The sequence below is a fragment of the Phoxinus phoxinus genome (genome assembly GCF_949152265.1).
Source record: "Phoxinus phoxinus genome assembly, chromosome: 12".
NCBI classification, from domain to species: domain Eukaryota; kingdom Metazoa; phylum Chordata; class Actinopteri; order Cypriniformes; family Leuciscidae; genus Phoxinus; species Phoxinus phoxinus.
In genome coordinates this window covers 32,061,649-32,077,460 of record NC_136887.1, presented here as the reverse complement: position 1 = coordinate 32,077,460, position 15,812 = coordinate 32,061,649, and the positions used below count along the sequence as shown (strand labels likewise).

Here is a 15,812-nt window from a genome sequence, read left to right as displayed (position 1 = left end):
GAGCCTCTGAAGGAACTAATTGGTCAGGCCTCTGTCAGTAAATGGTGTGTGTGTGTGTGTGTGTGTGTGTGTGTGTGTGTGTGTGTGTGTGTGTGCGAGAGCTGTTTTTTAGTTGAGTGTGTTACTGTGACATTCCAACTTTAGAGACTTTTAAAAGGAAGCACACACACACACATACACACACACACACACACACACACACACACACACACACACACACACACACACACACACACACACACACACACACACACACACACACACACACACACACACACACACACACACACAGAGAGAGAGAGAGATTAGTATTGGACCAGTATTGTGTGTATTGGTAAAGTAATTTAATATTAAATATACTGTATTTAATTGGCAGTGGACATTTTTTCCCGTATAAAAACGGACAGAAGATTACCTCATGAGCGCTGATGCTAATGTGAGCTGAACAGACATGAATCCCGACTGAGATTAATAAACAGTTAAATATGAATTGGGTGTCTCGCAGAGGGAAATATCCAGTTATATGAAGGATAACTGCAGCGCCACACGTCCTGCTTAAAGAGCTGTGGTTTAGATGACACTAACAGACGCCGGAGAAATGCTGAGTGTGAAACTAAATCTCTATATCTGGCCCAGAAACAGCAAAGATGACAATAAAACCTCACTCCTGCTTTTATAATCTTGTTTTTATCTATTTTAAGCAGAACATGGTGAACTTTGGGGAAAACTTTAACGTGGGTGGAATTGGTCTGTTCCAGTAAATACTGTACATCTCAAGAGCTGTTTATTGTTTGTTTAGGAAATGAGACAAGAGTTCCTCTGGTAAGTTAACATATGGATATTCTGTGCATTTGTTGCATAAATATTGCATAAACTAAATTATGCATTTCAATTCATAGGAAAAAAACATGCATAATGGGACCATTACAATAAAAGCACACGTTTCTTCAGAACCAAATGACATGGTACTATTTTTTTTTTTTTTACATTTGCCAATCAGTCACTTTACATAAACATACATACTGTATTTACACACATCATGCATGCAACTGAAAAATACCTCAATTAAGTATTATTATTAATTAGAAAAAATTAATTCTTTATTTGACACAAATGTTCCTCCGTGAGTTTGATTCTTTGCATTTGGAGGTCAAGGTTTGGGTCACTTCTGAGGATGTACGGCTGGACCGTCTCTAATATGACGGATGAATGTGGAACATGATGAAGTCAGAGCTCAGACAGGAAATGGAGGAGGAGAGACGGTCAATCCCAAATGCTGCTCAACGATCAACTTTGTGTGTGTATACACTTGAGAATGCTTATTTTAAGTGGACAAAAGGGGAAAGAGAGGGAAACTGTGCGCGCATCTGAGAGAGAGAGAGAGAGAGAGAGAGAGAGAGAGAGAGAGAGAGAGAGAGAGAGAGAGAGAGAGAGAGAGAGAGAGAGAGAGAAATGACATGTATGCGAGAACATTTGAGACTGTGCAGCTTAAAATTCATAGAAACTTTTCTTGTTTACATTTGTTCTATTGTAATTCATTCTAGACAAGTTTGTGCATATGTGTGTGTAACCCAGGGTAAATCTGGGTTACTAAAGGTTTTGCTGATTGAGAATATTTTAATAGGGTACTTATCTACACTTACCTGTATCTCCCTTTTACTTACCTGGGGAATGAAATCCGTTAATGTAGGTCTGCTGACAGCATCCATCCGATCCGGTTACTAAAAGGAAAATTAAAGCTTATAAATAAAGCTTTCCTGTTATCAATGTAAAGCTGCTTTGAAACAATATGTACTGTAAAAAGCACTATAAAAATAAAGGTGACTTGACTTAACTTGATTTGACTTCAAACCATTTGCACTACAACGTAAAAGTATTATAGGCTAGGTGCCCTTAAAGGGATAGTTAACCCAAAAATGAAAATTTTGTCATGGTTTATTCAGTATTCAGAGTTTCTTGCTTCTGTTAAACACAAAATAATTTTGAAGAATGTAAGTAACCGGACAGTCCGGTGGTCATTGACTTCCATTGTTTTTTGTTTTTTTCCTACTATGGAAGTCAATGGCTACCGTCAACTGTCCAACATATCTTCTTTTGTGTTCAACAGAATAAAGAAACTCTTACGGGTTCGGAACAACTTGAGGGTGAGTAAATGATGACCGAATTTTATTTTTTGGGTGAACTGTCCCTTTAATGAATGTTAAAACTCGCATAGTAATTCATGTCAAGTAGGCTACATTTTAGACTGAGAAAAGTTCTCGCTCATCATCAGGTTCTGAGGGAGATCAGTGATATATCATGAGAATGACTGGGAAGACTGCTATGGTAATGAGAACTGAAGACAGTGGTTTACTGCCCCCATGAGGCCAAACATGAAAAAAATGAACAGGATTTAAAAATCGTGTTCCCACTTCCCAGCCTTCTAAGAATACAATAAAGATCTATGTGTAAATGATTTAATAATCTGTACGCTTATATTGAGTGTAACAAGAAAAACTGAATCAAACAGCAAAACTATTAGCAGAGAAATTAGGCTGTAGCCTATTTAAAAATGCCCCCCCCCCCCCCCCCCCCCCCCAAAAAAAAGAAATATTATATATATATAATAAATGTATAGGCTATAATCAATGCAATATTGTAAATAACAATGTAACCAATTGCAATATAATAATAAACAATGCAATAATAAAAAATGATAATTTATCATGATAAAATATAGGCTATTGTAAAAGAATGAGCTGTACGTGCTGAATGACAATAAGGCAGTGTAAGTGTGAATGTAAAGTGGCTGAATTACTCTGAGCATCAGTGTCTCCAGGCCTCAGAACATGTTCTCTGGGTTCTCACGTCTGTCAGAGGAAGCAGAAGCCCTCCTGTTATCATCATTTCAATACAGAGGCCTTGATTTACAGTGTCGCTCGTTTGTCGCTTTTATTGCGGCTCTTTGATGTGCGCCGCGCGAGACCCTTTGAAATGCACGAGCGCTTTCTGATGTAGAGTCACGAGCGCCGCTCTGACTCCCCAAAAACCTGTGAGATTCCAGCTCCACATCATCATCATCATCACCACGGCCTTCATCGCTGAAATATAGGCTATCACTCAAATCATCTTCCTCACTTCAAATCATTTCTCATGGTGATCTTAATCAATATCTTCCCTGATAGGCTATTCTAGATATCATAATCTTCATCATTTTAAACATGTAATGACACATTAGCATTCTCATCACCATCATAATGACCTTCATCACATTTTTGCCCAGGTATGACTGTTATCTTAGCATCCTGGCCGGTTCAGGTCAATTTTTGACCTTTAGCCTATATGTGAAATGTAAATGCTCTTAACCTGACAGGCACTCGAGCGCGCGCCAGAGTCTTATATTATAATGAAGCGTTTGTCGCGTCGCCAGCGGAGATGTGGCGTCGGAGATAAAGCGTCGATCACGGCATTCGGGCCTTCAACTATCTAAGTTCAGTTCTCTGTTGATCAGTGTGATAGGACTTCCAGCCAGTCGGCGGCACCTGTGCGCGTGTCATAAATCAGCTCAGGTGGGTGTCCCGGCGTGACGTCAGCGCTGGGCAAACAAACGCGCGCTCGCGAGCGCTCAAGCAAGGTGAAGTTCAGTTAAAGTAAAACTTTCAGCTCGCGAGGAAAATGTCCGTGAGCTTCCTGCTGGACACGGCCATGTACGGCAACCCCTCGAGACACCTGAACCTCAGCCACCAGCCTCACCTGAACGTGTACCCGTCCGCCCCGTACCCGGACTACAGCGGGTACCACCAGGGTCCTGCCCTCGGGAATGACCTGCATCACACCGGCAGCTCGTGGAGTCCCGGCTTCGGCCCGGGTTCGCGTGAAGAGTGGCCGCAGCTCTATGGCCACGGGACGGGTCACTCGCTGCCGGTTAACGGCGTGGAGGTCAACATCCTCCCGCCGGTGGACCAGGTGCTGCTGGAGAGAGAAGAGCCGCAGGACTGGATGAGACGAGCCGCGGGTCCCGGGAACACTGGTGAGAGATCAGCACCTCTCCTGACCCCTAAACCCTCCAGTGCTCAATACTGGCTCACACCACACTCTTTCACTTCCTCTAGTAATGCTATGTTTTTGGACATGCATCTTAGTTCCACCTTGGAGTTTTTTTTTAGACATTATATAACTTGATGCTTTTATGAAATACAGTACAGTGTTTTTGGACAATAACATTGGTAATACCATGTTTTCCAGAGATGCATAATGGTTATACCATGAAATTTGATGCTTTTAAGAAAGATACCGTAGCAGTACAGTGTTTCTGTACAAATCTATTGGTAATACCATGTTTTATAGAGATTCATCTGGGAAAAACCATGATATTTGATGCATTTATTGAAAAAACAAACAAACAAAAGTCTACAGCGCTTTATTTTAAAGTACACAAACTTACTTGTGCTCACAGTGTACTTACAGTTGCCTACTACTGGTTAATATAAGATAACTGCATGGGTTAAGGTTAGGTTTTGGGGTATGTTCAGGGTTAGTACCTATAGTTATTATTACCCAGTTATTGTAATAACTATATTAAGAACATAATATGTACATGGGTAACAGTAGCTACTGTAAAATAAAGTGCTACCATGTTTAGATACATCATTATAATACCATGTAATTTGATGCTTTATGAATCAAACCATAGTAATACAGTGTTTTTAAGACAACAGCAATTTTTGTTGGACAAGCATGGTAATACCATACTTTTGGCATGCATAATGTTACTACCATGTAATTTTGATGCTTTTATGTAATGCACCATAAGTGCTTTTTAGGCAATATGACTGGTAATAGACCATGCTTTTTGGACATGCATTATGGTAGACCATAGACATGTTCCCTGTGATCTCATGCTTTTATAAATATATCATAGTAGTACAGCATTTTAGACATGCATCATGGCAATACAGTGTTTTTGAACAAATAAAACCATGTTATTCTATAAAGTATGTTGAAGTACCACCTAAAAACCATGGTATATGAATATGGAAATCATACAGTACCATGATCAAAAACTGCTACAGTATAATCCCCTGATACCATTCAATGCAGCATTTTAAGACAACAGAAAGTGAAAGTTTAGCTTACACATTTCCAATTCTCTGAAAACCTGCTTCTTCCTGCATTAACAGCATTATATGTGTGCTAACTTATACTGTGTTATAGGAATAGTTCTGCTTATTGACCTAGTCACATCTATATACAGATCAGTTTATGATTCAGTCATGCTGAAGGCCTGTGGTTACGGCTGAGAGATCAAAATACCAGCATAGTAATGTATCAGTTTGATCTTGATGTTCTACAACATCTGGAGATCTGAAGGAGCGTGTAGTTGAACAGTCAATAATGTTTGCAGCCTTATCGGAAGTGCATTATGGCTAATAGTTTACCAAGTGATAAACTAATCTCTTCTGGGAATATTTGTGTAAATGTGTCACACACAGTCAGGTTGGCACAGTTCTAAAGCTCAGACGGAGCGAGACACTTTGATATTTTCACATTTCATTTAGTAAAGATTTGTGTTGCATGAGCTTTTTAATGGTCTGGATTTGTTGTTTTTGCTAAATCATATTTGGCCTCCAAATACAATTTGATCCATTTCAATTCAAACTTATTTGTATAACACTTTTCACAATATATATATTGTTCCAAAGCAACTTAACAATGAATAATTCATATTACCGGTAAATAAATATATATAAAATATAACGGTAAATAAATGGGTGTATAAGATCAGAGTCTTATTTTTTATCAATACCAATGAACTGTCTGTGCAACTGTTCATATTTCTTAAACAGACCAAAAGGAGGAAATGAAGTCATGGTCATTAGTTTCGTCTTCAGCTTTCAAAGGGCCGTTGTCTAACACTGTTGGACAAGATGCAAATGTGGTCATCGTGTTTGACTGTTCAAACGTTCTCATATCTTCACACGAGCAGATTATAGACGCATATGGATCATGTGACAAAAACAAATATGAGAATGTTCAGGAAATGCAGCTGGGAAAAAATTTAAACGCTAATCTGAACTGGTTTAATTTTCCACTCTACTTTTTCCTTAGAAAAACACACACGTGTACCAGTCTTACCTAACTTAGGCCTATAAGTGATAACTTATAACTTATCACTTTACTTATCTCAGTAGTGACATGTTGACTTCTTTTGTTTTTATATAGAGATATTATAATGACAACAGATTAACCCATATCCAAACACTACCCCTACAATAATGCATTTCATTTATCAGCTTTTATTTTATGAAAAAGTATTTTTCACTCTTTTAAATGTAATCCATTGTTGCCCCCTACTGGGCAACAGTAATAAACGCCTAATGCTTCTGACACGTGTTGCGATACATAGGATTTTTATTTTAATCCGTTATAATAATGTAGATATTTACCACTCCAGATCATGACAAAATGTCTATCTATTATTGAATTGAATCCTGGCACAGTTTGCTTTGAAAGCAGACTAGTGATCTTCTTACTGTCCGTCTATTACTGAGCTTCCTCACTAGAACCTCATATTAGAGACAAAAGAGATATTTGCTAAAATAGACAGTTTTCATTCAAATGATCTGCTTATCAATGCATTTCAGTTTCAGAGAAATTATAAGTATAATCAACATTTCCCTTGCCTCGTCCATCTTGCATTTATTTTGATCTGAGCTCATCACAATGAATTATGGGAATTAAAAACTGCATTAGAATTTATGCAAAATATTTTTTTGTGGAAGACTTAACCTTTGCTACAGTCTGTGACAGGGTTATAAATATTATAGTTAAATGTTAACTGAAATAAAATTAAATAAAAAAATGTTAACTTTTTATCAGCTAGCTGCCAAAGCAACATTTCTAATGATCATTTAGTTTAAAGTCACCATGAAATAAAAAAGGACACATTATTATTTCGTTTCACTTATTTTGATGGTCCCTTTTACACATTCTGTTGACTATAAGTAACGTTGCACTTACATGTCTATTAACTCGCATTAGAGTGTTAGTAGACTATTAGTAGACTGGTAGACTGGTAGGGTTAAAATAAGTTGACATGTGGTTGCAAACTTATAGTCAGTAAGTATAATGTTGACATGTATTTGCAAAGTTACCTAGTCAACAGAATGTTCAAAAGGGAGCATCAAAATAAAGTGTTTCCCTTAATTCTTATTTTATGGAATATTGCAGTATATATTATAAATAAATAATCCGCACACATCATTATAATGATTTTTTATTTATTCATGTGCCTCGTGATCTTTAATTAAAGTAACTTCCCCTTCCCCTTGCAGCATCTCATCTCTTCTCTGATGATGTGTTTACTACTAGCGTGAGGGCGGGGCAACCTGTCACTCACATGAGATCCACCAATAGCAAACCACAACCATCCAATCAATTCCCCTCGGACAAAATCAGGTCCCGCCTGACATTTGTTCTTGTTTGAGAAGCTGTTTCACTCAGATATACGTCACAATAGGGAATAAAAGACTATTGCAACTTCTGTTTCATATAGGCTATATACACACACACACACACACACACACACACACACACACACACACACACACGAAAATAACACTGGTCTGTGATGCCTAAAATGCAGTCTAGGTAGGCAGCACACTAGTATTAGTCAGATCTAACAGATTGGCACTTCTATCTTTATCTCTGTGTGAACCTCTTCCTGCTATGTTTATTACAGCACATCATATGACTGTGATGACTTGTGTGTACGTGTGCACGTTATAACGAGGTTAAACACCGTAAACCCTGTTTTACTGAGTGTACACTGATCCAAGTTTAATTTTTTTGCCTTCTTATAACCGGTTTGAAGAGATAAACCACTGTAAAAATCAGTTATCCATTTAAAACGACTACATTTTACTCCCACTTAACAAGATCATTTGTTAGTTCAAGAAGGCGGTTTTGTAATCGCTGTACAAATAATTGGTTTTCCCAGGATTCTCAGATGGTCATTACCAAACATATTATGTATTGGTAATGTCACAGACCTTCATTTAAGGAAGGAGATAAACGAGAGCGCCGAGGCGCCATCTTTCGTACTTAGACACAGTGAGTCAGTGGTTTGTGTGATGCCATCGTGTATGAAGGTGGAGCTGTGTTGCTCAATGTTAGCTGCTCGATTATTCATCTGTGTGTCTAAACACAAGGCGTCTTGAGAGTCGAACGTCCTGTCGACAAAGTGAAAGATTTTGTGAAAAGCTAATAACGGCAGAGGCCAGTGAGTCTGAGGCGTAGGCCGCACCCTGCTGTGTGCACTGTGGGAGGACCGGAGAACACTGATAAGGGGACCAGACTCAGTGTGTGTGTGTGTGTGTGTGTTTGCACACGTCAGCCAAACTGCTGGAGAAAAGAGAAAATAACTGTTGAGAAAGAGTTTCAGTCTGTGAAAACTGCATTCAGGGGCTTTCAGGACAGAGATGTGCGGTTCCTTGTTGTTTTAGTATCATTGAGATACTATTATACATATTTTAAATTAGTTTTCATTTGTATATTTCACGTTTTTGTCATTTTTATTACTTAAAAAAAAGTCTATATCGATTTTTCTTAGTTCACTCTTTGAAAAAAAGTTGAGGTTCTATATAGAATTAGAATTCTTGACTAATTTTTAAAGAACACAAAGGTCAAAAATGTTCTATATAAGGTAAAATGTCATGTGTAATGGGTTATTTAAACTTTTTTCTAGTGATAAGTATGTTTAGTAGCTGTTTAATTCATAAAACTTTAATTTAAACAAAATTAATTAATTAAAACTAAATCCATAAAATGGTGGGAACCCTAAAAATTCCCTTTAAAGCAAGTCATTTCACTCGGCGGGCATCTTTAAGACACCTCTCTCAGTCATGCAGTGCAAGTACAGCTCCTATCTCTTTAAATGGGGAAAAATACTTTACACTTTACTATCCCATGAAGCCAAGGGACAGGATTTATGAATGAAGGTGAAGCGACATAACTGATGCTGGTAGGTCACATGATAATGACAACATGGCGGATGTAGTACATCCGAATTGCATTCATACTAACATACTTTTTAGCGGTTGTGAAGCTTATTCAAAATAAGAGAGTATGCGATTTTAACGACTTCTAACAGCAGCTGCAGTGACTCGATGACTGTTGGTGATTGGCTCTTTTCTTTAGAAGGCGGGAATTATTCCGCCATATTGAGAGTCACATTTTCTCCCATTCATAGCAATATGAGTCTTCATATATATAAAGTATTTTACATGACGTGCCTGACAGAACCCTTTTTTCTTCTAAGTAAATGAAAATGATAAATATTGCTTTGGCAGCAAGCTGGAATGAAATGTTTATGTTTTTTATATATATATTTTTATAATATTTCAAGTAACACATTTTTTTTTTTTTTTTTTTGCATGCACACACATGTGCAATCTGATATCAGACACACTCGGATTGAGTCACACCAGCAGGAAACGCTGTAATACGCCCGGTGCTTTGGAGGAGAATTGGGGCAATATGAGTGAAACAGAAATTGCAATAACGTAAATGTAAGATGAACTAATGATGTGCAGATTTCAGATTTACACAGACATGCTGAAACAGAAATCTGAGTGTTTGGTATACTGTACGTATGTGTACTGAAGCATTTGATTGAACAAATACCTGATGATGGCCACATGTAGATATCAACACTGTGTATTTGACTGATGTTTATCAATGGAGAAACAAAGCTGATGTAACTTGTAAAGCTCTGTTGCGTAACTTCCACTTATTTTGTAATTAACAGGAAGATTCTAGTTTTTCTAATTAATCTGAAGGATTTGTTTAATAACACTGCTTTAGTTTCTGTCCGTTATTAAACCCAAACTCTCATTTATAAACAGGCAGGCCTGAAAACTTTTTATACAATTTGGCCGTTCATTTACACGACGCCAGTGTTTTGGGGTCCTGAAAACACAAACGTTTGAACACCAGTTCCAAAGTGCAAGTTTTTGAAAACGAGACTGTTTTAATTTCTTTGTAAACTACAAAAACACAAATTTGTGAAAATGGTGACGTGTTCATTACGTGTTCAGTGACATCGCCAACTACTGGCCTGGCAGCAGAATACAGCGTAACGGTTTAATGATCTATAACAAAACTGAGCGAGCTTTGGTGATAACTAAGCAAATATTTTATTAACACAATAAAAATGTATCACTATAAATAACATCAAATTTGAAAAAAGTTGGTAAAAACGTACATTTACACACCACCAATGCGACTTCCAGGCTCCATCTTAAAAAAGCGATCACGTGTGTCTTGATAACCAATCAGTCTTGACGTCACAGAATTTCGTTCAGTTGTGCGACAGTCAATCACTGCTTGCGGAGACCATAGAGATAAATGAGAAGTGCCGTAAACTGAATCATACCTGTCCCTGACTTCTCTTATTAAACAGGACAGTTTTTCGGTGTAAACAAATGTTTAAGAGCAAACATGTTGAAGATTAGCCGATGAGCTGTTGAGGGATTAAATGATAAGCCGGTTTCCCACAAAAGCAGTTTATTCAGTGGAGTGAAGCCTCTCCTCCATTGACATCCACTAAAAAATAACAGCCTCTGTACGATTTTTTTGCTAACCTTGGAGGCTTGCCTTAAAGCAGCTTTGGCTTAACTGTCAGAATGTAACGCAGAGGATTGTGGGATACCAAAAGCAGTGAAGGATCCATCTATGTTGCCTTCAACAATCGAGCAGATGAAGGTATACCTCAGGAGGTATTAGATTCGGATGCCCTCCTACCTGGGAATGTATTTTTTAATGTATGACTTGTGATGGAGCCTAAATCATAATCACACGTGTTCATTCGTTGGCCGGAGGACTGACTGAGCTTGGTTTCTCACAAGGTTTTCTTCTCCATTCTGTCACCTGATGGAGTTTGGCTTCCTTGCCACCGTCACCTCAGGCTTGCTTAGATGGGGACACTTATTATTCAGCAATATTAATGATTTGTCTGCACTGACAATATTGCATGAGAACGGAACTGAGCTGGTGGATGACATCACTGCTTTATAGATTAAAAATGAACTAATTTAATAACTGACTTCATGCTGAACAATGATTCTGTTTTCTTTTAGAGAGATCTTTGTTTGCTTCATTAAATCATTTCCCTGTTATCATTGTAAAGCTGCTTTGGAGCAATCTGTATTGTATAAAGCTCTTATAAATAAAGGTGACTTAACTTGTTAAAGTTTCTGAATGAGGAAAATTGAGGGTGTGGCTTGTTTTATCTCACTGGGAATTGATTGGATCTAAAAAGAAAAAGGTTGGCGTTCCATTCAGCTCGCTGGGAAGGAGATTGTCAGATTTTGATCAAATTTAGATTTTTTTTTGTGTGTATTAATCAACTTGCATGGATAAATTATTCAACACAAGACTAGTAATGTGCACTAACAAAGTAAATAGGGTCAATTTTGATTTCATGACGATTTTAAATGTTTTGTGTCAAACAGAAAGACGAGGGAAACAATGAAAAACATGTTGTTGATGTAAAATTGAAATGCAAACGAAACTGGATCTGCTGAAAAATTATTCTGAATAAGTCCAACGCTTCTGTGCCACAACATTAAAGACGTTTCAAGACAAAAGTACTTGGCATACAGCAGCAATCCCAAACATACTTGGACTCTGAATTCACTCTATTAAATATATTATAATATCATTGCATTACGAAATAAAGCACCAGAGCTGTTTAAAGGCCATTGCAAAAATCTGAAAAGTAAAGTTAGATCTAAGAAAGTCGAGCATTCAAACACGTGCGCTTTTACTTTCTACTGTAACGTAATCACACAAGAGTAAAAGTGCTTTTTAAGGGCCAGTGCATTTTTTAAATACTCCCTGTGATTATTTCGAGGTTCATGACATGTTTAGTGGGGTAAGACGAGGCTGTCTAATCTCAGAATGTGGTTAAAGGGTAAAATGCACTTTTCACAAGATGTAAAATAAATCTCTGATGTCCCCAGAGTGTGTGTGTGTGAAGTTTTAGCACAAAATACCTCACAGATATTTTTATATAGCATGTTAAAGTTGTCACTTTTTGAGGGTTTGCAAAAACGTACCGTTTTGTGCCTGGCCCTTTAAAGGGATACTCCACTTTTTTTGGAAATAGGCTCATTTTACAACTCGCCCAGAGTTAAACAGTTGAGTTTTACCGTTTTCGAATCCATTCAGCCGAACTCCGGGTCTGACGGTAATACTTTTAGCATAGCTTAGCATAGATCATTGATTCTGATGAGTCCAGTAGCATTTCTTTCAAAATGACCAACGAGTTTCAATATTTTTCCTATTTAAAACTTGACTCTTCTGTAGTTAAACCGTGTACTAAGATCGACGGAAAATGAAAAGTTGCGATTTTCCAAGCCTATATGGCTAGGAACTACTTTCATTCCGGCGTAAGAATCAAGGAACTGTGCGGCCGTAGCATGGGTGCAGCAGGCGTAATGATATGACGAAGCACTTGCCGTCAACAAACCAACATGACAACCTGCTTGCACAGGGAGCGTGCCTTGTAGCATGGAGACATTTGTGAGAGACGATTTAGATGACATTTACTTTGGTGCTGATCCCGAACCGTATTTATTTGGAAACCTAATTTGCCGCCTAAAAACTACACAAACTTAGTCCCGGTCATGTTGGAAGTTACCGAGCTGGGGACTATATTCAGGTGCTTATCATTACGCTGCTGCACCCATGGTACGGCCGCACAGTTCCTTGATTCTTACGCCGGAATGAGAGTAGTTCCTAGCCATATAGGCTTGGGAAAATCGCAACTTTTCAACACGGTTTAACTACAGAAGAGTCAAGTTTTAAATAGGAAAAATATTGAAACTCGATGGTCATTTTGAAAGAAATGCTACTGGACTCATCAGAATCAATGATCTATGCTAAGCTATGCTAAAAGTGGTACCGTCAGACCCGGAGTTCGGCTGAATGGATTCGAAAACGGTAAAACTCAACTGTTTAACTCTGGGCGAGTTGTAAAATGAGTCTATTTCCAAAAAAAGTGGAGTATCCCTTTAAATGCAAATGAGCTGCTGCAGAGGGCGGGGTTTCAGGAGCTCATGTGTTAGGCCATGTCCACACGGACACGGGTATTTTTATAACCGGAGTTTTTCCTCCTGCGTTTTTGAAAAAATCTCTGTCTACATGAAAACGCAAAAACACGCTATCAAGCGCCGTCAAGAGCATTCCACACCAGCAGGCGGCGATATAACCCTAACCGTAAAGCCACGTTGGCCAATCAGAAGCCGTCAGCGGCGCACAATCTGACGTCAAACACAGCGGATAACGGCGCACACTTTGACGTCGCAAGGCCGGTTTTACTGTCTACACGACAACACTGCTACCGGCGTATCTGAAAATCCTCACCCTGGCAGGGGTTTTCAAAAATGTTCGGTTTCAGTGACCTGATACTGCGTTTCTGTGTGGACGAACGGGCGAACCGCGTAAAAAAAGTCACGGTTATAAAAATACCCGTGTTCGTGTGGACAAGGCCTTAGCAGCTGCGATTACCTCACGCAGACACACACTAAAATGACAGAAACTGTTCTGCCTTTAATGTTAAAATGGAGTCAGACAAAGATGAAGACACTCAAAAAGAAGTGACAACATGTAGAAGCAACAGGACGTCTCTGGTTAGTTGATGAATTTATGTTGCTGATGTGGCGTTAACTATCTTCAATTAGGATATTCTGTCATGATAATCTATAAATCGCTCGTATAGGAATTGTCGTGAGACGCACACAGAGTGACTTTCTATCGCATGTGAAAAGATGGATGCTAAAGTTTGAGCTGACTCACAAATGTACTCTTATACAACAACTCTTCCTCTTCTCAACATGGACTGTGTTCCCGGGGGCGGGGCTTATGTACATTTTAGGGTTGCTGATGTCACTAACCCGGGAGGAATGTCTTCAAATATCTTCCTTTGCTTTGAACTTTGAGCGTTGTAACTTTGCAGATGTTGTTTATGATCAAACAGCAACATTACACACTAACTAAAGTTAGAAAAGTCAAATCATACTCAACCACCCCTTTAAAGCTAACAGAACATCATGCAAACAACATCTCAAGAGGAACCAAAAACTGTGAGAGGATAGAAAAGTGGTTTACCACAGTTATTCTTCATCGCCCTCTGTAGAGGAATATTCACGTCATTATTAGTCTTGGATGGTGACAGATTATAAAAACACAACAGGAACTGAGATCTCATCTGCGGCACTTCCTTTTGACACCCAAACACTTCAACAACATTTTTTTGTCTTTCTATTTATTTTGTATTTACTCAATGTATAAATGCCCCTTTTAACTGAAAAAAAGAGCAATGAATCCATCATGTATTTCATCAGATTATAGATATTTTAGATCGCTGGGATGGATTTGTTCCTCTAGAGTCCAAGCTGCACAACTCTAAACTAAAATCCACACTCTAAAAAATGCTGGGTTGTTTCAACCCAATTTTGGGTAAAATACGGACAAACCCAAATGTTGGGTTAAAATGTAATGTAAAAATTTAACCCAACGGCTGGGTTTGTCCATATTTTACCCAAAATTGGGTTGAAACAACCCAGCATTTTTTAGAGTGCAAGAACACAAATGTGCAAAACTGAAGATATCAGGGGATTTTCAGCTTAATAAATCATGGGAATGTTTGAGTTAGTGCATTTTTCTATCCACCACTTCAATATTATTATTTATTATTTGTGTTTAAATAACATTGAAGTTACATTGAACTTTAAATGGTTCTGTCAGGCACTTAATATATATAACTTTTTGGGGTTCCCATCATTTTATGGATTTATTTTATTTAATTTTAATAAAAAATTTGTTTGTATTAATAAATAATAATTCACTTTTAATTTGAATAACATTTTATGAATCAAACAGCTTGTAAAGATACTATCACTAGAACAATTGAAATAACCCATTAAACATGAAATTATTATACAATAATTTAAGAAATGTCTCATTAAATAGAAATAGTTCTTTAAAATTGAGTCAAGAACACTAGTGTTCTGTACCCCCCCCCCCCCCCTCCAAATAAAATAAAATAAAAATAATGAAAAATGATAAAACAAAATAAAATAAAAATAAACTTTTAATAAGCTGAAAATGATGCTCTTTGTGAATAATACAAATAGCAGTTTTTGTCTTATTGGAGATATTTGTATACAAATAAACATATTTTAAACTGAATATGAAATATTACACAACAACTGAAATATCCCTGTTGTGCTGGCAGGAGGGAAGACGCGGACGAAGGACAAATACCGAGTGGTGTACAGTGACGTTCAGCGCCTGGAGCTGGAGAAGGAATTTCATTTCAGCCGCTACATCACCATCAGGAGGAAGGCGGAGCTCGCCGGAGCCCTCAGCCTATCAGAACGCCAGGTAGGACATCAACCCTCAGAAAGAGGAAGTTAAATGAACCTGCAAATTCATGCCGTCTAATTATAACTGAGTTTTGTGTTAAAGGGCATAAGGTTGCTGTACAGAATAAGAAAAACATGATGATGGTGATATAATGGTACACTGAAAAACCCCCTATGTAGGCCTACTACATTTCCTAGAAAAGAGGAAGATGATAGTCAGTAGGCAGTTTTCCATTTACCTATTTGTATGCACATTTTGGTATCTCATAAAAAACACTGGATGTGAACACCAAGATTCACATACAAATGCACATAAAAACGTATACACTAATTTACTCAATAAATCCCTCGATGAGCAACAAAACCCCAAACACCAGCATCTGAACTCAAGATTACATGACA

At 37.9% G+C, this 15,812-nt stretch overlaps 1 protein-coding gene across 1 annotated transcript in view; it reads left to right on the top strand.

Moving 5' to 3' along the window:
- The first annotated feature begins 3,404 nt into the window (after positions 1-3,404).
- The window catches only part of cdx1a (caudal type homeobox 1a), a 16,348-nt gene continuing 3,940 nt past the window's right edge, over positions 3,405-15,812 (top strand). The window contains exons 1-2 of the mRNA XM_079630910.1: positions 3,405-4,009; positions 15,281-15,429. Coding sequence (XP_079487036.1) covers positions 3,655-4,009; positions 15,281-15,429 — 504 coding nt within the window. The 5' untranslated portion in view covers positions 3,405-3,654. The remainder of the gene's footprint in view (positions 4,010-15,280; positions 15,430-15,812) is intronic.